The 25,479-nt window shown below is 39.8% G+C and overlaps 1 protein-coding gene across 3 annotated transcripts; it reads right to left on the minus strand.

Annotated features, from left to right (window-relative positions):
* Positions 1–25,265, minus strand: LOC125451696 (syntenin-1-like). Of its 3 annotated transcripts, none has more exons than XM_048529197.2 (9): positions 24,954–25,265; positions 19,568–19,638; positions 11,536–11,614; positions 8,663–8,763; positions 8,257–8,418; positions 6,167–6,342; positions 4,355–4,526; positions 3,611–3,702; positions 1–1,859 (listed from the first exon to the last, which is right to left on the minus strand). In XM_048529197.2, the coding sequence occupies exons 2-9, from the start codon at positions 19,616–19,618 to the stop codon at positions 1,805–1,807; spliced, it is 888 nt and encodes a 295-aa protein (XP_048385154.1). In that variant the 5' UTR covers positions 19,619–19,638; positions 24,954–25,265; the 3' UTR covers positions 1–1,804. The 3 variants fall into 3 exon arrangements, with proteins under 3 accessions (XP_048385154.1, XP_048385155.1, XP_048385156.1); XM_048529198.1 differs by having other exon boundaries at positions 24,888–24,967; XM_048529199.2 differs by lacking the exon at positions 24,954–25,265 and adding an exon at positions 24,841–24,944.
* Positions 25,266–25,479: the final 214 nt, after the last annotated feature.

The following is a 25,479-nucleotide window of genomic DNA, read 5'->3' on the forward strand; positions in this document are numbered from 1 at the left end:
TAGGGATACACAAATATTTTTATTCAGATCCAACAATACATTAAAAAAATTCACCAAAAGGCACAGGATTGTAAAGGCGATATTTATGATACATAAATTTCAGGGATTATGTGGACAGATTTTACAAATTATGCCCATTTTCTCTAAAATTTAAAAGGTTTACAGATGAAGTGATTGAAGTCTTCAACAGAAAAAGACAGGGTAGAAAAAGACAAACCCCACTGGTTGGAGACGCTAGGTCTAGGCATTGACTGAGAATTAGGGCCAGACCATTCAGGAGATGTTATGAAGCACTTCTCCACATTTTACTCCATCCACTAGATTTTTGTCCACTCTCTCAACATTTACCTGCCTGCAAATGTCATCCTCACAGCATCTTTTCCTATTGCAGTCGTTTAGGAATTTAGCAACCATGCCTTCATTGCCCTCATCTAAGCAATTGGTGTAAATTGTAAAAAGTTGAGACCACTGCAGAATTTCCCTTGGTTATGTATGCCAAAAATATGCATGGTATTTTCTTCCAGCCATTCTCCTATACCACGAGCATTTGTCTTCTAGAAATCCTACTATCTCTACAAATACCTTTTTATTCATAGTGCACGATACTCCTTCAAAAAAACTTCACTAATTTAGTAAACAGGATTTGCCAAAACCATGCAGACTCTTCCTGATTAGAAAATTTTCTAACTGCACAGCTAAAATTGATTTATTAAATAAAATTATAACAGCTTTCTTATTCCAATTTTCTTTCTCCTTTCTGAAAAAAAGGTTGTATTTAGTACTTTCTAGTCTGATGGAACCTTTCTTAAATCTAAGGGGATGTTGGAAAATTAACACCAAGTCATCTATCTCATTAGCAACCACAAGACCCTGGGAATGAAGTCTATTTAGACCTGGAGACATATCAGCCAGTTGAGTGGTTCATTAGTTTGCTTAGTACCATTTCTATTGTAATTGTAATTTTGCTAAGTGGTGCTTGCCCTATGTCCTGATGTAGAGCTACTACTGGAATGACTTAACCCCTTAAAAATGTGTGCAACTATTGATTGCTCACCTAGTCAAATTTGCCAGTTCATCTCAACTTGCTCAAGTTGCCCTTGTTTAGGTTTAGACCCAATCTTCTCCCTTTCAAACCTGATGTAAAATTCACTCATGATCACTGCTACTTAGGTGTACCTTGATTGCATCATCATTAATCCTGTCGCTGGATAGTCAAATGGCAAACTGTGAAAGAAAACTGAGTGACAGAGAGCGTATAAATAAAACAAAAAACTTTAAAAACAGAAACAAAGTGTTCAGTTTTTTTATTTGTCAGAAACAACGTTCAGATGTCTTATAGACATTTTAATAAGTGTGTAAAGACAGTGATGTGCTAATAAGAATCACTATACAGTACAAGTGTACTCAGAAGCAAAAATTACTGAATAAAAACATGATATACCAGTCAAGATGGTTAACAACCAACTAGAATAAAGAAATCAAGATTCACAATTTGTGGATTAATTGCTCAATACTGTAAAAACAATTCCACACTAAATTATTAACTGATCTGAAAAAGTATACAAGTGGAATGATCAGAATAAAATGCTAATGCACTTTCTTTTTGCTTTGTAAACACAGTACTGAGTAAAACAGCCCATAATTTGTATAGGTATGCAGTTGGCAGCAACAGTTAACAGCAATATTAAAATTCCTCTGACATGCAAGCTGGGTATTATCCAAGCTGCTGTTTTTACTAGACTAAGGCCATCTAAAAGGCTAATAGGTTAAATCACTAAATCACTGCATTCATTAGGAGCTCACTTTACACTTCTGGAATGCCATGATCCATGAGACTCTTAACAATGCTTGAAGCCATCCTGGAAATTCAAAGGGGGAGAAATTCAAAATTACAAGTGGAAGGTAAATTGCTATAGAACATGGCTTAAACCAGCAGTTTAAAAAATTGACATTTTGTTTCAACATAGTTAAAGATGCATTTTTAAGTCCAAAATGTAAAATGGATAAATAAATAATTACTTCAGATAAAAGCAAAGTACTGCAGATGCTAGAAATCCAAAAAAGGTGTTGGAGAAACACTACCCAGCATTCCCAGAGGAACAGAATTAACGTTCCAGGAGGAAAAAAAAACAAAGAATTGCAGATGCTGAAAATCAGAAACAAGTTGTTGGAAAACCTTAGGTCTAGCAGCATCCATGCAGAGAAAGGATAATTAATGTTTCTGATCCAGTGACCCTTCTTCAGAACTTGTAATTTCATCATTAAAAATCATACTCTAAGTTCAGTTTCTCATCTTACTATCCTTTTCTAGCGTTAAGGAATCTTTTATGGATAGTTCCATAAACACTCCACAGTACTACAATAAAGCATCACCACTTTTGAATAATACTGATGATTACAGTTTAATGAAAGCTAGATCTGAAACATAATATCTCTATAGTTTGGAAAACAAAATTCCAACTGCATGGAAGGCAAGTTTATAGACATACTCAAGATGGTTCCATAATATTCATCCAGAAAGCATTAATTTTAAATCTGATTCTGTGCAAAGAAGCAAGCTACAATACTGTAGAAGGAGCTGCACAAGAGGAGTATGTAAAATGGTATAGTGAGTTTGAGAATGCTTTCATCGAGCCCATAACTACAGTTAAAATTTAAAGATAGCAAACTACATGAGGCTCAGTTGATCAAGACAGATTGGGAAGATAGCTTAAATGGCAGTGACAGTTAACCAACGCAAGCATTTTAATAAATTAAATTGTAATTTCCAATACATACCCTTAAAAAGTAGCACCACTGTGGCTAATGAGAATTTAGAAGATCATAGTAGTTTATAAGGAAGATGTTTAAAATGCAAAGAGTAGCTGACATTGGATCCCACGAACACTTGTCTTTTGGACCAGCCTTCCATGTGGGACTTTTGTCAAAGGCCTTACTGAACTCCGTGTAAACCACATCAACTGCACTCCCTTCAATGATTAGACTTTTTTTTTGAAAATGTCATTAGACAGGATCTCCCTCTATCAAAATCAGTGTTATCTATGATCAATCTGTCTTTCCAAGTATTGATTAATCCTGTCCTTAGGAAATTATTGGAAAAATTCTGAACTACTGACATGAAACTAACTGGTCTATAATTACCTAACCTATCCCTGCTGCCCTTTTTGAACAAAGGAACCAAATTAGCTATCCTCTAGTCATCTAGCACTTCATCTATGGCCAGCAAAGTCTTTATTGGTTCATCAGGCCCTCAAATTCCTCCCTTGCCTCCCATTGCAGTATTTGATATACTGCATCAGACCGGAGGGATTTACGTACTTATGTCCTCTAAAACATCTAGCACCTCCTCCTTATTAATCCTAATGAGTTTGAGAACCTCACCATCCCAGGTACAATATCTTTCATCTCTACGCGTGCGTGAGAAGTATTTGTTGTTTCATACATCACCCTGGTCTGGTTGCCCTCTTAGTCTCTAACAGGTTCCACTTTTGGCCTTGAACTCTGGTTATTGTGCAAAGAATATTTAATTTGCAGTACTGCTTTCTTTTATTAAAAGATTAGTCTATTTGTCCATAAAATCAATGTAATTTTTTAAAAAATCAGCATTTACCTTTTCATCATATGCTCATGAATGTAGGAAGGCATGATAGTAATTGTTATTGCATTCCCTGCTGTGGCCAGAATGTCTGCAATTTGTGTATCCTATTGAAACATCAAGAAAAAAAAATCATAACTTCAGCTGTTTTGTAGATTTTGATTAAAACAATTCAGTAAGAGGGGCAAATACTCTTTTGCCTTTATGGCAATTTCAAGTTCTCAGATGGAGGGTGGCAGTTCCTTTTAAATTGACTTATTACAACAGCAAGGTAGATTGGAACCCAGAATTTACCAAAGCAAGTTTGATCTGGTTAACAAGAGATTAACAGGAGCATCAGTGTAGTTGGAGGTCAAGAATGGAGAGATCCAGATTATCCAGATCCAAAAGAAAAAGGAAATATTCTTTGGAAATCACTGCAGAGACAGAGACAAACATTCTTCAACAAAATATACATAAGAGATGGAGACTGCTCCTAAACCTGACTGCCAGGAAAATAAAAAGCCAAAAATGAAAAATGTAACATGTTGAAAAGTTAATAATTCTCCAATCAATAAACAAAGTGAAAAAAAACCACTAACTGACAGTTCAAACAATGGTCATTGGATTTTGCTTAAGCAGCAACTATGAATGTTTAAGAGGGGCTCATATTTCAAGAAATAAATAGGTAGTGTGAATCTTGCAAAGATTTTCTGAAAAAAAGTGCATTTCCAATAAAATTACCCAACCTACACAAATTAAAATATCACTCTTCCTTACCTTGAGTCCAATGACATTCTGCCCATTAATCTCACAGATATTGTGTTCTGTTAGGAGTCCATTTCTAGCTGCTGAGCTGTCTTTTACAATCGAGGTGATTTTTCCATTTTTGAAAATGAAACCAACATGTCCTGTACTATCTTTATGCATAGTGATTGTGCGTTCAAAAGGCCTATGCAAAACAGAAATCCAATGAGCTTATATCCACACTAAACAATTAACAAATGCAAAAGAACAATGCTGCTATAATTCCCAAGAAAACACTTCTCCCTCCTTATTCCTTCTAAGTTTCAAATAATACATATTTTGTGCACTTGGTTCTCCACGCATCAAGGCTGAAATTTGGATTTTGCATTTTCAGATTAAACATTAAATCGAGGTCCCATCTGCTGTGTGTATTAAACTTAGTATCCACATAACACTTTTCAAAAAGCAAAAAAGTTCTCTCATTGGCCCAAACACCTGCCCAATTGCAATATTACAAAACACTAATATTGATTTGCTAGTTGTGATCTTATATTGCAGAGTTTGGCTGAATATTTACATGATATGGGGATGCCAGTGTTGGATGGAGTGGACATGGTTAGAAACCACACAGCACCAGGTTATAGTCAAACAGGTTTATCTGAAGTCACAAGCTTTTGGAGTACTGCTCTTTTGTCAGGGAAAGTGAAGAGAAGCACACAGGCGCAGGACTTGTAGGCAGAGAGATCAGAAGATCACTCATTCCTTTGGTACGATCTTTTGATCTCTGCCTACAAGTTATGCGCCTTTGTACTTCTCTTCCTCTTTCCCTGACAAAGCAGCAGTATGGCCATAAACCTGTTGGATTATAACCTGGTGCTATGTGACTCCTGACCTTAACATTTACATAGCAGCTGTCCTTCAAAAATAAGGGCTTTATAATCAAAATATTTTAAGATATTTGGTGTTGTCAATAAAGCAAAAGCAAGCTTTTCCTTCCTCAACTTTCCACATTATGCACATTTCTTTCCAAGGCCACAATCTTCCTAGTTCAGCATCAAGGAGTATTTAAATCAAGTTTGTCATCTAGCTTGCATTTTAATGTTGATGATCCAATGCACAATAAACTTCGACTCTTCATACTAGCTTCTGTTAAAACCATAAACATAATCAGAGGATAATTTTTAAAAATTTGTTCCTTCAAAAAATGGAGAGAAAATTGTACATCATCAATACTTTTTACTTGATGCAAAACAATCTGCAAATTCACTGCCAGAGCACCTCTCCTAATTGCTTAACAAGCCAATTAGAGAGAGGAGTAAGTGGGGGCACACAGAAGAGTCCATTAGAACAGATAAGTCAAACACCTAATGGTCTTTTCTCATCTTGAACTGTTATATGCACTATATTCCAAAAAAAAAATCATCCAAACTCAGAATTAAAATTTCCTTATCAACTATTACAGGGTTATTACCATCTGATTTTAACTCCTTGGAGTTCCTTCACCAGTGTGGTCCTTCTCTGCTTTCATAAAAACAGACTATGACATTAGTCTCCTTCATGGGATAACTAAATTCACATGTGTATGCTTCACCAATTGCTGAATTAAATATTTAGAAAAACAAAACTGCAGATGCTGGAAGTCAGGAACAAAAAAATAGAAGTTGTTGGAAAATCTTAGCAGATGATGTGGCAGCATCTATGGACTGAAAGTAGAGTTGATGTTTCAGGTCCAGTGACCCTGCCTCAGAAATGTAAACATGTGACAAAATACCAATGTTAAGTACTCAAATTCAAAAAATTTCCATTAGAAATTCTCTCAGCTGAAAGAGAGGAGCACATTCTTACCTATCACGAACTATGATACTAATTTTTTGATCAGAAGCTTGTTTCAGCACTTTGTGGCTCTTGTCACTGCTCCACCCTGCACAATTCTCACCATTTATCTGCAGGACCTGGTCACCAAATCTTAAACCAGCGAGAGAAGCAGGTGAATTTGCTTGCACAAGTTGGACAAAGACACCCTTGTAAACCAAAGAGAAATGCAACACTGTTACAAAATGGAAGAAGGTTATATATACTCTTTTGCTTCAGTGTCCAAAAAGGTGCAACATGTATGTGACTATTTAACCTGTCTGTAATAGCAGATATTAAAGGGGGTTGACACCAGTAGACATGCATGCGAAAACACATTACAAAAACATTAAATTCATGCAAGGCTACAGTACCCTGGTGTAACAATGATTTTATCAAAGCACAGTCAAGTAACAGAGATAGTAGGAACTGCCGATTTTTCTGAAGGGTCCAGACCTGAAATATCAGCTTTCTTGCTCCTCTGATGCTGCCTGGCCTGCCGCATTCCTCCAGCTCCACACCTTGTAATCATAGAAAAGTAACATTCTGGAATGTGAAAGACACTCCAGCCTCCACCCTACCTGATGACATTCATTTGCACTTCATGGCAAAGGTTTCCTTTGACTCAATGTAAAGGTAACAAGTGTACATCAGAATGTCAATAATAAGGGATCAAAGCCCTTTAAAAATGCAGATAAGGACTATTAGATTGACTTTTTGAGCAGAATGAAGCAAAGCTCAAGACCAGTTATAAAACAAGATACAAGATCATGATCATGATCACTCAAGTCTTCTGTAACTCAGTGAAACTGTGGAGCAACCAGTTTTGATTCTTCCTAACATGATTTATCTCACTCCATCAGATAACTTTGTTTTCCCCTCTCCTTTACGATTATCTGGCTTTTGCTCAAATTGACGCTATTATTAAACCAAACACAGATTTAAAACCAGCAAAAATGTCAAAAGGCTCGCCTATTCTTGAAAGAGCTTGACTGTTGTTGGAAGATTTCATATTTGGAAATGCTGAACAAGTTACATTTCAAATGTAAGAAACGTAGTCAAACACATTTGGTTTCACAAAGATTTCTATAGACAGCAAACATTTTTATTTTAACAATACATTGTGATTGATGTTTGTGAATAAGAAAGCAAACTTAAGTGTGATAGGATTTCAAATTGAAGTGCATTATAATTTGGAATGGAGTCAGTTTTTATTATTTTCCAACTCTATGCCTTTAACAGCTTTCTGGATAACCCAAATTGGCCAAGATGTGGTGCTCGAATAAAAGCAGTCATATGAGAAAAATAAAAATGACATATCCCAAATGTTTTTTTTTTGGGGGGGGGGGGGGGGGGGCGGAGACATGAAACTGAGTCAGGTAGACATTGTAGAGCTCTTGTGGCACAGTTGTAGTTTTGTACCCCTGGACCAGGAGGTGCAGGTTCAAGTCCCAGCTGCACTCCCACTTGGAACTCCTCTGAACAGGTCAATTCAAAATAAAAAGTCTGCAGACATTTTGCATCAGCAGCATAAATCCATCCAGCCGAGTGTGTTTTAAAATAATGCTGAAAGTAATGATTTTTGAAAGGAAAACTTTCCGGGGTGTGGATATTACTAGTGAGGCCAGCATTTAGTGCCCATCACCAACTACCCTGAATAATGTATAGAGGATCTTGCCTCTTCTGGGGCAGATCCAGAGGTAGGGTTTACTGTTTTAAAATAAGCTGCCCATTTAAACCAGAGAGTTGTGTAATTGAGTGTTGGGTGTCATTGACAATCTTCCTGAAAAAGGTTAGTAGAAGCAGAGTCTTTCTATCTTTAAGGCAATGAAAAGTTGTTGGGGTAGACAAAAATATGGATTTCAGATTCCAATCATTTCAGCCACTATCCTATTAAAACGGCATAGCCAAACAAGAGGGGACAAATGACCGGCTTCTGCTCCATTTCCACATCTTCCTAAGAACTGTCCCGCCCCCAGAGCAATGAAAGCATCAAAACGACCCATTTTCAATAAATATTTTAGCATTTTATAGCACACCTGTAAGCTTCCGTGTAGTTTTAAGTTACTGGAAGTGGTACTTACATTGTCAATAGATTTGAGTCGAATACCAATCTTTCCATCCTGATCCTTACAGAGGATTAATTCCCGGATACCCTGTTTGATTTCAGCTCTTCGAAGACCCAAATCAGTTCCAGTCACCGGTGCCACCATGTGATTTATACTAGATGGTCTTGCAACAGTTTGCTGTTGATATAAAGCATTTTCAAATCATTTTAAAAAATCCTTATAAACACTGAATGCTGCTTCCCATCAAGATCTGTGATCTTTTCCATTCCAGTTAGCTTTATACTTACTGTAGTAGTGTGGAAAAAAGAGATCTTTTAGAAGCCCTGCTTAGTGATGTCCTGCAGATTTCAAGTTGATTGAGAACTAATTTTAATATTTTTTGGCAATTTAGCAGGAAAATACTAAGAAGCATATCACTTACCTGTGGTATTGCAACTGTAGCCAAGTTCTTTTGTATTTCTTCTTCATTTAAACTAAGTCCCATATACTCTGATAGTTCAGGGTACAGACGGGGATAAAGGCCTGCAAAAATTTTAAAGGTTTGTGCAATTTATTTAAAAACAGTGTTACAGATGCATTAAAAGGGTGTTACAACTGAGCAATAGAGGTGATATTTTTATAGTAGATCAAGTGTCATTGGAAAACTATTTGGGGGACAGTGATAACTGTATCATAAGTTTTAAATAGACGATAGAAGCGGATAAAACAATCCAGAGTAACTAGCTGGGTGGGGGTCAAAATTCAAATGGGTGGGAGTGCTGGGTTTAATAAATTAGAGTCAAAGGTTCACAGGAATACCAGCAGCTAAACAATGGACTACCTTAAAAAAAAAGGAGAGAAGAGATGGTTTATGGACCATGCAAGCTATATTGCCTGAAAGGCAACAGGAAAATAAATGGTTAAAAAAGAAGTGATAAGAGAGGAGGGAATGGGCCAATTATGGACAAAGAAGATTAATGCATGCAGAGGGCATAACTGAAGTATCAGATGTAAAGATTTGTCTTTCTCAAGAAAAGAGATGCAACTGACGTCATAGAGAAAGCTTCTGGAAATTAGAAACATAGGAACAGGAGTAGATCATTCAGCCCCCTTGAGCCTGTTTCACCATCTAATGAGATCATGACTGATCTGTGGCCTAACTTAATACACCCATCTTTGGCCCACCTCTTGTAATACCTTAGCTCAAAAAATTTACCTATCTCAGATTTGAAACTGGCAATTGATGCTAGATCAGTTGTTATTTGTGGAACAGCATTCCAAACATCTATCACTGTATGTGATGAAGTGCTTCCTAACATCTCTCCTGAACAGTCTAGCTTCAATTTGCAGACTATGACACTAGATTTGGAATCACCTAGTGGAAACAGTTTATATTTAGCTATCCTGGTTTTCCTATTAATAATTGCTGGAAGAGTTTATATAACCTCAGAGACGTATAAGATGAGGAAAGAAATGGAAGGGTGAATGGAAACCAGCTGTTCCCCTTAAAGGCTCAATAACAAGGGGGCATCATTTTAAAGTGAAAGGTAGGAGATTTAGGAGGGAATTTAAAAACAAAATTCACCCAGAAGGTGGTGAGCGGTCTGAAATGTGCTACCTGGGAGAGTAGTAGAGGCATGAAACATCAACCTTTTACCAGTACTTAGATCAGCTTCAAGTCATAACATTCAAGGCTATTAGCCGAGCACAGGAAAGTGGGACTAATGCATTTAGTAGTATATTTTTGGAGTATAGACTTGATGGACCAAAAGACGACTTCTACATAATATGGCTGTGACTTTACAACGGCTCTAGTGAAACATTCATTTGGATAGCCAGTGCAGCAAAAATGGGCCAAAAGGCCTCCTGTGCACTGTTAAAATGCCCAATGTTGATTCAAAGTTTAACTCAAATCAAGCTACAATAGTTAGTGTAAAAATAAATGCCTTAGGAGCTCTTCTAGCCAGAGGGAGGAATATGAAGGAGAAAAAAAATTAGATACCATATCAGTAAGGACATCTAAATAGATGTGCAATCTATATATTAAATATATAGATAAGCTATAAATAATATATAATTCACAATCTATGTATTTGTATAAAGTAAATAAAGTCTTCCAATATAAAACTACCAATTTCAGTTAAATTTTGAAGTTGAGAATTTATATATTGTTCACTATTTCTTGAATTAAAAGCAGTGTTTCAAAATTGTACTCAACATCAAAATATCAGCATAATAGGTGCTGTCATATAATATAATCCTCAACCGTTATTTACAAATACATAACTAATGGAAAAATGCTAAAAACATTTATCCAGTAGAATCACAAATCATATAGCATGAGAAAATATGAAACTGCTCACTTTGAATAATACTTTATTCTTCCAACCAAAGTGAATCACTGCAGAATTGACAGGCAGAGAGATCTAGGTATTTAAGTGCACGAGTCACAAGATGTTTAGTACGTAGGGGATTGTAGAAACAAATGAAACGCTGTTCTTTATTAAAACAGGAATTGAACATAAAATAATGCTATGCTTCAGTTATACAGAGCTTTGATGATTCCACATCTTGAATACTGTGCATATTTTTGGCATCCTTATTTGAAGAAAGATCAAAATGCATTGGAAGTGGTTCAGAGCAAGTTTATTAGATTGCTCCAATTCCAGGTATCAAAGATTGGACAGACTGGGTTGGTTTTCACGACAGTTTAGAAGAGCAAGGGGTGATTGATAAGATCTTAAATAGCACTGACAAGATGAAAATGGAAAAAAAGAGAGGTTTCCTCTCGTGGTGGAAGGGTCCAGAGTCAAGGGACACTGTTTTAAAGGCAAAATACTGCAGGTGCTGCAAATCTGAAATAAGCACAGAATCATTGAGAAACTCAGATGGGACAGGCCCTGTGAACAGCTATGAACTCTGTTCTGAAGAGGAATTGTACTCGACTTTTTTTAAAATTAGGAGTCACACTTTTAGGATTGAGTTTAATTATTCTCCCCCTCTCCCGGTGCAACCTTGGAACTCTGCCTCAGAAGTTGGAAGCAAGTGGGAACAAGACTGAGGTAGACTGATTTCCTCACCTTACAAGAATTCAAGGTTATTGGAATTATACGAAAAAGTGTGTGGAATTCTGAACACATCTGATTGACCATGATCTTGTTGAATGGCAGAACAGGTTTGAAAAGCAAAACGGACAACTTCTGCTCCTAATTTAGATGTCTGTGCATATGCTTGTTTTATTTGGCACAACATTTCTATTTTTATAAACAGGACATAAATCCTCTCTACATCTACTCTAAAAAGGCACAAACTTACCACCATCTGATGGCACAGAGGCTGCAGTTTCAGGCAGAATTGCAGGAATTCCAGAACTTGCCACATACGAAGCTTGAGCCTGAAAAACATGTTTAACATCTGAAACACTGGCATTTCAGTTTAGTTTGAGAAGTAGATTAATATTCTTATCTGGGTACATCAGAGAAGGTGAAACCAAGGAGGGAGAGAAAGGATTGCACTTTATCTTCCCTTAATAGAGGAAGATTTCAAGTTTAAATTTAACCATATATGTATGATGGATTAAAGGACACTAGAACTGATTTACTATTTAACAAAATACGATGCAACTAAGGTACTATTGTGTTATATCTAAACAATGTTCTCTTCGTGATGGTTAAATCATACCTCAAGTTTCAAAGTCAGCCACCAATATGACTCTTAAAAATTAACTTCAATGCAATTAAAGTAACTAAAAAGTTAACTGAACTAAATACTTTATCTGATAATAAAGCAGTAGGGTCAATAAGCCTGAATGAAAAATAGATGTATATGACACACAAGTGGCAAGGTACAATTCCGTCAAAACCATGGTTGGTGTCCAAGAATATAACAACCGGTGATTAATTTTACTTTTAACCTTAATTCCCAACAACTCCTTTTCATTCCCCTATTTGAATTAGGTTTTGTCATCCATAAATGCATTCCATTTGAATGATTATTACCCAATACGCTCATAGTTCAGTTCATATTTTCACATGGTCTTAAATGCCACAATCTAACATTTTCTTCACAAATCTCTGGGTCAATTGAGGGAAATTTATTTGGTCAGAAACAAAGGAATTATGTATTTATGTTATTTTTAAACTTAGTACTTAGTATTATCTCACCAAATCTTGTAGATTAAATATTTAGAAGGTATGATACAGAAAGAGAGATTGAGAAGAGTTGATATTTAGTTAATCCAGAGATAAGTAAAACAGCTGTTGTCAAGGAATTTAAACCAACCCAGACAGACAGACAGACAGACAGACAGACAGACAGACAGACAGACAGACAGACAGACAGACAGACAGACAGACAGACAGACAGACAGACAGACAGACAGACAGACAGACAGACAGACAGACATCGGCCATGTCAAAGGTCGCATACCCCAACAATGATATCACTTTCAAGTCTTGGCAAAGATCTATAGCTCAGGTTGTGGATGAGGTTGTTGACTTGGTTGCCAAGCTGGCTTGTTTTTGTTCAGATGTTTTATTACCATGCTAGGTGACATTATCAGTACAGCATCCAATTAAGTGATGTTGTTGTACTCCACTTGGAATTTATACAGTCTAGTCTGTTATGGTGTAGTAGTGTCATTTCTGATTTTGACCTGTATAGGTTTTGTATATGGGATCCAATTCTACATGCTTATTGATTGAAGCATGGGTAGAGAACCAAGCCTCTAGGAATTCCTGTGTGTCTATATTTGGCTTGGGCTACTCTGATCACCTTGTCCCAGTTAAATTGATGGCCTTCATTGTCCGAGTATACTGATATTAAGGAGAGTTCATTGTGCTGTTTTGCTGCTAGCTGATGTTCATGTATTGATAGCTAGTTTCCTTCCTAGCTGTCCAACATAATCGTTGAGGCAGTCGTTGCGTGATATTTTGTAAATTTGTGGTGCATGTTGTGGGAATGGGATCCTTAACCCTTAAGTGTTTGTTGTAGGAGCATCTGTGGGCTATCATGATTCCAAAAGATCTTAGGAGTCTTGTTGTCAGTTCTGATATGTTTTGACGTAGAGCAGTGTGACCAGTGTGTTAGGTCTAACAATGCGGCCACAAGAGGAAACAGCAATGCAGGCCAGCAGCTCCATCAGCAAGGGCAACATACTTAAATTACTAGACTTCACTACACACTGTTTTTAATGGGCAGATATAGAAAGATCAACAGGGTGTGTCCAATGGGTCACATATCTCAGGACACATTGCAGAGGCTGTCATGCAAAGTCGAGAACGCACCACCATCCCCTGCATTCAACCTATACTGTGGATCCAGTACATAGATGACACATTTGTCATTATAAAACACAAAATTAGAAGAGATCCACCACCTCATCAACAGTGTATTCATAGGGACAATATTCACAAGGGAAGAAGAAAACGATCAACTTCTGTTTCTGGATGTTAAAGTAGAGCAATTGACAAACAGGCAGTTCCAAACCTCAGTATACAGAAAAGCAACCAACACAGGTCAAATCCTCAACTTCCACAGCAACCACCCCAACATCCACATTGCTGCATCAGGGCACTATTTAAAATGGGCCAGAGCACACTGCAACACTCCTGAGCTACGCAGGAATGAGTAAGAACACACATACAGATTCTTGCTCTAAACAGATATCCCCACAACTTCATCCAAAAATATCTACTAAACAAACAGGCGGACATAACATGACCTAACACACTAGCCGCACTGCCCTACATCAAGACTCCTAAGACCACTAGGCATCAGACTTCAATCAACAAACATATAGAATTGGATGCCATATACAAACCCATACAGATCAAAACCAGAAATGACACGATTCACCATTACGGCCCAGACAGTATAAATTCCAAATGGAGTACAATAACATTGCTTCAGAGGCTCCACTGATGATGCCATATAGCATGGGGACAAAACGTCTGAACGAAATCAAGCCAGCTCAGCGAGCAAGTCAACAACCTCATGATATCACTTTCAGCATTCCGACATTTTTCTTAGTTTTGCAGTAAACACAAACGCATTTGTAGGCATGAAGTGGACTTGTCATCAGACCTGAGGCTAGTGTTCTGGAAGAATGAGCCGAGAAGCCACCATCTCAGATGGTCAAATTTGAATTCAATAAAAATCTGGGACAAATTGAAATCACCCATTTACTATGAAACCATCATCAATGACCTTAAAACCTCAATTGGCTCACTTGGGGAACTAGGCAGAATCCCAAAGCATTCTACGTATGTATTAAAAACAAAAGAAGATAACTAGAGAGAAGGTAGGACCGCTCATGGATAAAGGAGGGAACTTGTTCTTGGAAGCAGAGGATTTGGGAGAGATCCTAAAGAAGTACCTTCCGTCAGTTTTCACACACGAGAAGGATAGTGAGATTAGTATGGAATGTGCTGATATGCTACAGGATTTTTAGATCAAGATGGAAGTGGTATTGAGTCTCTTGAAGAGCATTAAGGTGGATAAGTGCCCAGGGCTCAATGGTATGTACCCCAGGATTTGAGATAGACAAGGGGAGATTGCTGGGACCTTGACCAAAATCTTTGTATCCTTGTTAGCTTCTAGAGAGATCCAATGGACCGGTAGGTAGCTAATGTTGTTCCTCGGTTCAAGAATTAAAATAGGGATAGTCCAGGAAATTATGGACCAGTGACTCAGTGGTCAGGAAGCTATTGGCGAGAATTCTTAGGAACAGGATTAATATACATATGGAAAAGCATGGCCTAATTAGGGAGAGTCAGCATGGCTGTGTGTTGGGGCATGTCATGTCTTACTAACTTGATTTAATTTTTTGAGGAAGTGATGACTGTGATCGATGATGGTAGAGCAGCGGATAATGTCTACATGGATTTTAGTAAGGTTTTTGAGAAGGTCCTCACAGTAGGCTCATGCAGAAGATTAAGATGCACGGGATCCACGGTAACTTGGCCACTTAGATTCAGAATTAGCTTGCCAATAGATGGCAGAGGATAGTGGAACGGTGTTTCTCAGGCTAGAGATCCGTGTTTTGTGGTGTTCCACAGGGATCTGTACTGGGGCCTCTGCCATTTGTTATGTTATGTAAATGACTTGGACAAAAACGTAGATGGGGGGGGGGGGGGGGGGTTTAGTAAGTTTGCAGGTGGCACAAAGATTGGTGGATAGTGTAGCAGGTTGTCAAAGGATACAGCCGGATATAAATCAGTTGAGATATGAACAGAGAAAGGGCAAATGGAGTTAATCTGGGTAAGTGCAAGGTGCTGTACTTTGGCCATTCAACTCTTCGAACCTGCTCTGCCATTCATCACGATCACGGCCAATCATCCAACTCGTTGGCCTAAGCCTGCTTTCTCCCCATAACCTTGATTCCATTCACCCCAAGTGCTATATCTAGTCACTTCTTGAATACCTTGAGTGTTTTAGCATCCTGTGGTAAGGAATTCCATAGACTCACCACTCTTTAGGTGGACAAAATATCTCCTCATTTCATCTCCAATTGTATACCCTGAATCCTCATACTGTGACCCCTGGTTCTGGACAGACCAACTGTTGGGAACACCTTCTCTGCTTCTATCCTGCCCAGTCCTGCTAGAATTTTATAAGCCTCTGGCAATTCCCCTGCCCCATTCATCTGAACATCAGTGAAAATAATTCCAACCTAGTCAAACTCCCCTCATACCTCAGAGCCAACATCCCCAGAATCAGCCTGGTAAAACTTCACCACAGTCCTTCGAGAACAAGAGCATGCTTCTTCAAAAGACCAAAACTTGCACACAACATTCCAAGTGTGGTCTCACCAAGGCCCTGTACAACTGCAACGCATCTGTGCCTGTACACCAAACCTCTCGCAATGAAGGCTAGCATACATTTGCCTTCTTTACTGCCTGCTGCAGCTGCATGCTTACCTTCAGCAACAGGTGCTCAAGGATGCCCAGGTCCAGCTGCACACTCTCTCCTCCAATTCACAGCCATTCAGGTAGTAATTTGCCTTCTTGTTTTTGCTTCCAAAGCAAATAACGTCATGTTAATCCAAATTATCTACCATTGATTTGCCTACTCACCCAACCTGTCAGGGTCATGAAGGATCTCTACATCCTCATCATGGTTCACCCTCCCACGCAACTTGTGCATCTGTAAACTTGGAGATGTTACATTTTGGTCCCTAACCCAAATCATTTATATAGTGAATAACTGAGGTCCTGGCACAAATCCTTGTGGCACCCCACTAGTTACTGCCCGCCAATTTGAAATGGGCCCATTAATTTCTCTTCTTTGTTTCCTCTCTATCTCAGTACACTTGCACTTTAATCATTTGTCAAAAGCCTTCTGGAAGTCCAAACAGACTACATCGACTGGCTCCCCCTTGTCAACTCTACTAGTTATATCATCTTTACAGAATTTCAACAGATTTGTCAAGCACGATTTCCCCTTCACGAATCCATGCTGCCTGTCTGATCCTGCCACCGCTTTCCGAGTGCTTTTAGCAAAATCATTGGCAACGGATTCGAGAATTTTCCCTACTACCGATATTAGGCTCGCCAGTCTCTAATTCTGTTTTCTCTTTAGCTACCCTCTAATCTACAGGGACTATTTCAGAATCTGTAGAATCCTGGAAGATGACCACCAATGCAGTATACAATTAGTGGCAGTACCTGAACAGCACTGATGTACAGGAGGATCTTAGGAGCTATAGAGACTTGAACCCCGAAAGCAGACATGCAAATAGATAGGGCGGTAGAGAAGGCATATAGCACGCTTGTCTTTATTGGAATTGAGTACAAGAGTCAGGATGTCACATTGCAACCTTAGAAGACTTTGGCTAGGCTCTACTTACAGTACTGCATTTAATTTTGGTCACAGTACAAGAAGGATGTGGAATCTTTAGCGAGGGTGCCCGAATTAGGAGGTATGCGCTATAAGGACAGGCTAGAAAAACTCAGGTTATTTTCTCTGGAGTGGTGGAGGCTGAGGGGAGATTTTATAGCAGCCCATAAAATTATGAGATGCATAGTTAGGCCTGATAGTCAATCTTTTTTCTCACAGTTGAAATGACTCACACTAGGGGATATATATTTAAGGTGAGGGGAAAGTTCAAAAGAGATGAGAGGGGCAAGTTTTTTTTGTTTACACAGAGAATGGTAGGTGCCTGGAACACGTTACCAGAGGCAGTGGTGGAGACAGAAATAACAGGAGCGTTTAAGGGACTTTTGTTTTTTAGGCACATGAATTTGCAAGGAACGGAGGGATATGGACCAAGCGAAGGCACAAGGGATTAATTTAATTTGGCATTTAGTACAACATTGTGGGCTGAAGGGTTCATTCCTGTGCTACATTATTCCATGTTGTGTCTCTTTTCAGAAATCTGTTGACCGTGAAGTATAAAGTAGGCTCACTGAAATCAACAGCTTGTAAACAGGAAAGAAAACTAACCAAATCTTCTAACACTGCATCTGCAGAAGGGTGCACAAATTTCTGTTTGTACAGATATTGGTACAGTTACATGTGGATACCACGTAATTCTTTTCTGACTAACAGGTAAAAGACTTCTCAGCTGGAAATCTGGCATTGATCTCTGATATGGAAAAATCCCACAGGAGATATTGCTCTTCAGGGAAACTTGAACATCAACACATTTTTTAAGCATGTTACTATTTCTCAAACCTGGGACATGGCTTAACTCCAGACATAACTAATTCAAAAAGATAGTGAATGCATGCAACAGACTATACAGGGAAACATTGGAAACGGTACAGAAACAAAAAAGTAAATAAAATTTACAGGAACTCGATGGATTGCACTCTCTAGTTCTATCCTTTACTATATTTCTCTGCAAAGGAAACTACATTTTCAACAGATCAGCTTTGAGGCAGAAACAGACATTGCTGAAAAATCTCAGCAGGTCAGGCAGCATCTGTGCAGAGAAATCAAGGTTAACATTTTTGAATCCAGTGACCCTTCTTCAGCTTTCAGATCAGGGTTTAGGTTCAGTATAGGTTTACTAAGACAGAGAAACTTTGCAAAAAGACTTTGAAAAGCTTCAGAACTTGCATGGGTCCAAAATATATGACTACCACTAACATTAGCAACATTACTGAGAATGTATAAGGGTGCCTACTAAAAGAATTTTGTCTTTAAAAATTCATTTTGTGGGATGTGGGTGTCACTGGCAGGCCAGCATTTCTTGCCCACCCCTAGTTGCCCTTAAGAAGGTGGTTGTGAGCTGCCTTCTTGAACTGCTGCGGGTTAACCCACAATACTGTTAGGGAGGGAATTCCAGGATTTTGACCCAACGACAGCGAAGGAACAGCAATTATATAGAAGTCAGGATGGTGAGCAACTGGAGGGGAACTTGGAGGTGGTGTTCCCATATATCTGCTGCCTTTGTCCTTCCAGATGGATGAAGTCGTGGGTTTGGAAGGTGCTGACTGAGGATCTTTGGTGTCTTTTATATAATAACATTTGGTGGGAAATGTCAAGTCAGATTACAAAAAACTAATGCAACTAGTTGCACATGCCTTATTTTTTAAATCACAAACAAAATAACATTATTTTACTCTTCTGCTTCACATATATTACTCTATTTCTTTTGTTTTCAGATAGTTTCCTCATCTTGCATTTTACCTTTGACCTCTTGGGTGACAGGAGGCACATGAAGTACAAGCAAATGATTGCTATTTAATTTAAGCAATAAGCAAACAAAGCGTTCTAATGAACGTTGTATATCAAAATTTAAGAAAAATTGGAATCAGTCTCCCCCCCCCCCCCCCCCAAATAGGGAACGGCAATCTTGCAGGGTAACTTCAATGTAATTTTTCTTATTGGAAAATGCTGGAAATCATAGAAAACAAAAGATGCAGACTTATAGAAACTATTCATTTTACTTTGATTATTGATAAGAATGCACAGGCTGCCTTTTTAAGAAGAAAAGAAAGTCTATCACTGTATTTAATAAGACAAAAAATATTCAGTTCTTACGACCTGAAACATTAATTCTCATTCCTCTTCACAGATGCTGCCATGCCTGCCGAGCTTTTCCAACTTCTGTTTTGGTTTCAAAAACATTAAAACCAGCCACTGGGTCTTAAAAAAAACAAATGCTGCTTTACCAAGCTCTGGAGCACCAAAAACGCACCAACATCACTTTGAAAATCTCAGCAGTCCTCTGATCTTAGTCCCTTGCTCTCAATCTGTTGTCTGAACATTGACTGTGCAAACAGTCGCCTCAATCTCAAACGTTGAAATCTCTCATTCTTTTGTTTCTCTTTCTCCTCTTGGACGGTATCATGCACAGTAAAAGGAACCTTAACAGGCAAATATTACCTTTTCCACTTACCTGGATCACCTTGTCCACTTTAAGGTCTTCTAAGGACGGGTACAAAGACATCTTTACACAAATGTAAAAGCCTTAAGAGGAAAAGAAATGTTAAATTAGCATACAATTGAGATATAGCTATTATAAACTACCTTTGCACATAAAATATCTATTTTCAAATATTGCAGAAATTGACACCTTATTTTCAAGCATGAAAAGTTATGAATGTTTTCTTATGGAAGAGATGTCTCACCAATCACTTGTTCCTTATCTTCTGAAACTTGGATACAGGCTAGACTAGGATATGGAGGCTCATGACCTGCACCTACGTGACTAGTTGCAGCTAGGAGCAACTGCCTGATGAATGCTCTTGGTAACTTAGACGGCAACAAGGTGGCTTCTCGATGCAAGTTAGCACAACAAAATAGCTTCTAGGCTGCAAACTGTTAATTCTGCTACAGCTGCATAAATAACCAACCCTCAGACTGTTGCAAAGAAAGATTAGCAGAATGCGCCTTTTAGAATACAGCAGACACTTGATAGAGAAGTACTAACTGCTTTAACTGACCTTCAAGTGCAGGTGCAGGGGCACTATGGAGCGAGATAAAAGTGACCTAAGCGTTGTGACATAAGTTGTTTACCAGTTAATATCATTGGACCTAGTAAGTGCCAATGAAGCAATATTACATATTGATTGGTAATTGCTCGAATGTACTATGCGATCACACCTTGGACCCTGCTTTAAGAAAAGCATAAAAATGTCTTTGTATTAAGCTGTTGTGTGCAGCTCCTCCAAGGAGTACAGAAGTGCTCAACTTGCGCGCTTCCAGATGCTCTGTACCCGGCCGTGTTAAGAGTAAAGCCTTAAACAGCCAGCCCGATTGAGAGAGTGTTCACTGATCAATCACGGAACCGAGACACCCCGCTGGGGGTCTAGATTTTCACTTCCAGGCGTAAAATTTTCAGGGAAACAAACATAACACAACTTGACAAAATTGAGACAATTTCAAACTCCTTGCCCAGTGTCAGTATGGTCAAGAATGTCTTCAGCATTTAGACTGCAAATGCAGATGAACTGGAGGAAATTCTAATGTTGTAGTAACACCTTCACAAACACAGAAGCACTTAAAGCTTACAGATCCAGCTCAAAAATAATTAAAAATGGGAATATACACATCTTAGTTAATGGACAGGCCTTTTACAATGCAAGGTAGCCCACAATGATCAAAAATGCAGTGTGCATCAGTTCTCAGGAAAGCAACTTAAATAAATCCATTTTGGGTGAGAATATGAATAACAGCTAACAAGTCTGTACAAGGTTCGTGAGAACAACTGATACTCATGTAAACAATTTCCATTACCGTGCAATTTAAGTATGATGGGCTCAGCAATTTGCACAGAAAGAGAATCCATAATTTATGCTCCATATAAAAACAGCGAGGAAAGAGGCAGATCATAGCACAAGTTCTCTAGGATTTTGCTCTGAATAAAGATATCTAGAAATACTTTAGAAAAACTTGAGAAAGAGGGAAAACAGAAAAGAACGATAGCCGTGGTTCAGCAGGCAGCACTTCTCCACCTGCTCTGGAAGATGAAGTTCAAGTTCCACTCTAAGACTAAGAACAAATGTCTGAACTGACTTCAGTGCTGCGAGTGCCCTAATTCTGACACCCAGACTCAAAAGAACATTACCTAACTGCTCCTTGCGAAAGCGTGTTATGCACAAATTTGTTGTTGCATTTCACACTTTACATAAACATCATTGAAAATGAGGACAGTAATTGAGAAATCAGTAATGCAGAGATTAGCTTCCATAGTTTAAGAAATGAGAGGCAGCTGGTAAAACAGCACTAAGAACAGTCAGATCTAGTGATATAATGGTATATGTTAGGACCTCAATAAGACATAGGAAACACTGCAGAACTAAATGAGCAATCTCACACATGGGTTTGAAAACTGCAAAATGTTGGATGTCAAGAGTACAGACACTGGTTCAGTCTGAGGGGGCAGCTGGAGAGAAGTGATAAGCTAGCTAGAAAGCTAGCCACCAGGATACATGAACATCAACTAGCCACAAAACAACATTACCCACTATCACTCGTATCCTTACATACAGTTGAGGAAGGACACCACTTTGATTGGGACAACACATCCATCCTAGGACAAGCCAAACAGAGACACGCACGAGAATTCCTAGAAGCATAGCATTCCAACCGGAACTCCATCAACAAACACATTGGCTCCAAAATCAATCTACCATCCCCTGAGAAAAAGAACAGGAAATGACAGCACCAACCCAAGGAAACCTAAACAGATAAACAGAAAGCAGGACACAACACCAGCGCTTCATCGGAGACTCACTGATGCTACCTAGAATGGTGACGAAACGTCTGAAAACTAACCTTCCAGCTCAGCGTGCAAACTCACATCCATAAAGAGAGAAAAGATCCTTGTGGAACAATAGAAGAGACAGCATAGAAAAGAACAGAACACACTGCCTCTAGTTACTGGCATCTTCTCAATGTATGAACAAAAATCTCCCAAAGCTGAAATGAAACCTGACAACCACCTGGCATTGGCATAGACCCCAGAAAAAGGCTTGTCAAGACTGCAAAGTCATCTTAGTAAATAGTCCCCTATGCAGGAGCTCGTACCAAATTTGGGAAGGCTATCTCACAGACCAGTCAACCATAAGCCTCACAGAATCATACCTTACAGACACCATCACGGAATAGGTTATACCCCACGAGCAGGACAGCAGCAGCAGTAGAGGTGGTAGCACAGTCATATGCGATCTACAGAGTTACTCATTGACTCTAGAAACCATGAAGTCTGATAACTTCAGGTTAAACATGGATAAGAAAACCTCCAGCTCCTTACCACATACTGTCCCCCATCAGTTGATGGGTCAGTACTCCTTGTTGAGCAACACTTGGGAGGAAACATTGAAGGTGGCAAGGGTGCAAAATGTACTCTGGATGGAGGATGTCAATGTCTACCACCAAATGTGGCTTGGCAGTAGCACTTCTGATTGAGCAAGTGGTCTCCTAATGGACATAGCTGCTACACGGAATCCGCAACAGGTGAAGGAACCAAAGATATACTTGACCTCAAAGACAGTAGAAACTGAAGATGCTGGAGAATCTGAGAAAACAAGGTGTAGAACTGGATGAACACAGCAGGCCAAAGAGCAGAGGAGCAGGAAGGCTGATGTTTTGGGCCTAGAGCCTACTTCCTTATCAATCTGCTGGCTGTAAGTGTACATATCCAATGACAGTATCGCTAACAGTGACCACAGCACATGGTCTTTCTGGAGACAAAGTCCCACCTTTGTGTTAATAATAATCTCCACACACTACCACCATGCTAGGTGGGACAGATTTTGAACAGATCCAGGAGCTCAAGACTGGGCATTCATGAGGTGCTGTGGGCCATCAGTAGAATTGCACTCCAGCATAAATGCAACCTTATGACTTGGCATGTCCCCACTCAATCATTACCATCAAGCCAGGGGATCAATCTTGGCTCAACGCATGCAGGACGGTATACCAAGAGCAGCATGAGATATGCCTGAAATGAGGCATCCGCATCAACCTGATGATGTTACCAAACTAGATTACTTGCACAACAAACAGCACAAGTAACAAGTGATAGACAGAACTACGCAATCCAACAGCCCACAGATTAGACCCAAGCTCTGCAATCCTGCCACATCCAGTTGTGAAATGGTGGTGAACAATTAAACTACTCACTAGAGGAAGCATCTCAAACATCCCCAGCCTCGAATGGTAGACGAGCTCAAGACATCAGTGCAAAAGACAAGGGTGAAATTTTTTCAACAGTCTTTGGCCGTAAGTGCCAAGTGGATGATCCATCTCAGCCTCCGCCTGCGGTCCCCAGCATTACAGATACTAGTGTTCAACCAATTCAATTCATTCCAAGTGATATCAAAAAACAGTTGGGAGCACTGGATATTGCAAAGGCTACAGGCCCTGACAACATTCTAGAAACTGTACTAAAGACTTGTGCTCCTGAACCTGCCGCTGCCCTAGCCAAGTTCTTCAAGTGCAGATACAACACTCATCTACCCAAAGAGGAAAATTAGTGCGGTATATTCTGTACACAAAAAGCAGAACAAATCCCACTTGCTCCCATGAAAGATAAAAAAACAAACCAAATTTGGCAGTGGTAAACTATAAGTAACAGCTGCCACGACTTCATTCAGACCAGTTGAAATGGAATCATGGACAGTAACAAATATTGACTACAATGGTCTACCTGCACAGCTTCACAGGACGGCGCAACATCGAGGGCCGAAGGGCCTGTTCTGCGCTATATTGTTCTATGTTCTAAGATGGCTGTCACAGCCAGGCAGATTCCTGGATTGTTTCCCTGACAACACAGTGGGTGTGGCTCCAGCACAGAGACTCCAGTAGTTCAAGATGACAGCTCACCAACACATTCACAAGGGCAATCTACAATAATAGTGTATCTAAACATCATCCCTTGACATTCAACAGCATTACCATCACTGAACCCCCACCATCTACACCTTCAGGGCTTCTACTGACCAGAAACTCAATTAGACTCATCATATAAACAGTGTCTACAGAGCAGGTTAGAGAATAGGAATACTGAGGCAAATCCCACATCAAGTGACTCCCCATAGCTTGTCCACCATCTACAAGGCACAAGTCATGAACGTAAGAGAATACTCCACTTCTCTAATGAGTGCAGTTCCAGCAACACAAACTTGACACCATCCAGGACAAAGCAGCCCACCCATTTGATAGGCATCATATCCACTCCCTCCAGCCCTAATGCTCAACACCAGTGGCATGTACTACCAATAAGATCCTTATACACCACTTTGCAAACCCACAACCACTTCCATCTGGAAGGCAGAAAATACACAGGTACACCACCAAACTCTGCTCCAAGTCACATACTTTCCTGGCTTAGAAAGATATTTCCCACAGTCAACCTGCTCCCCATCTCACTTTCCCTCATGCCCAAGTCTGTTCTCATTACGCCCCACACATCTTGTCTCATTCCCCACGTAATGCTTCTCCTCCTCCGCCCACTCAATGTGACGTCAGCAAAACAAGGTCAGTTGCTTCCTGGACAACGGCGGCTAGAGTTGCCGGGCTATCCGACCAAGAACAGCCGCCTGTCGCCACCTCCATTCCCAGCCACCTCCTTTCAAGGCCCCCATCCTCCCTCACCCCACGGTATCCTGCCTGAGAGGTAACCATATACCAAGCGGCTGTCATCACTTGACGGGAGTGACTGACCCCGGTGCTGATGACCGTCGAACGGACGGACTGACTGACTGACTGACCCCGGTGCTGATGGTCGTCGGACTGACTGACCCCAGTGCTGATTGCCGTCGGACGGACTGACTTACCACCGCTCGCTCCCACTCCCCTAGCGTCTCGTGACCTACCACCGGAAGGAAGCGCGTCACGGAAACTGGCGCGCGCTCACATATGCCTTGACGGCGCCCCGGGGGCGGGGGAGGGGGAGCGGGTGCCTAGCAACGCGCGGCCCAGTAGCTGCAGGCCTCGGTGACAAAAAAAAGCCTTCCTTCAGCAGTGATAATGGGAACTGCAGATGCTGGAGAATTCCAAGATAATAAAATGTGAGGCTGGATGAACACAGCAGGCCCAGCAGCATCTCAGGAGCACAAAAGCTGACGTTTCGGGCCTAGACCCTCCTTCAGTAGTTGCTGCAAGAGGACTTTGTCCCGAATGTGTCATCGCCAACCTTTCAGTGTCGGTTTCACTTGTTATCAGGCGCTTCTGAGTCATGTAAGCCCAGTGCTCAACCAGCTGTAAATAAAACAAAGATAACACTCATCTGTGGATTTCACAGAACACTAGAAATTGTGGGGATTCGCTTCTCGATGCATTTGCTGTTTAATAAAATTGGTC

The sequence above is a fragment of the Stegostoma tigrinum genome, chromosome 5 (genome assembly GCF_030684315.1).
Source record: "Stegostoma tigrinum isolate sSteTig4 chromosome 5, sSteTig4.hap1, whole genome shotgun sequence".
Classification (NCBI taxonomy): Eukaryota; Metazoa; Chordata; class Chondrichthyes; order Orectolobiformes; family Stegostomatidae; genus Stegostoma; species Stegostoma tigrinum.

Coding starts and splice junctions, on each gene's coding strand:
- LOC125451696 (XM_048529197.2), bottom strand. CDS start 19,618: ATGTCTTTGTACCCGTCCTTAGAAGACCTTAAAGTGGACAAGGTGATC. Junction 6,343..8,256: donor GACTCAAATCTATTGACAAT/GTAAGTACCACT, acceptor TTGGTTTACAAG/GGTGTCTTTGTCCAACTTGT. Junction 1,860..3,610: donor CATGAGCATATGATGAAAAG/GTAAATGCTGAT, acceptor TTGAATTTCCAG/GATGGCTTCAAGCATTGTTA.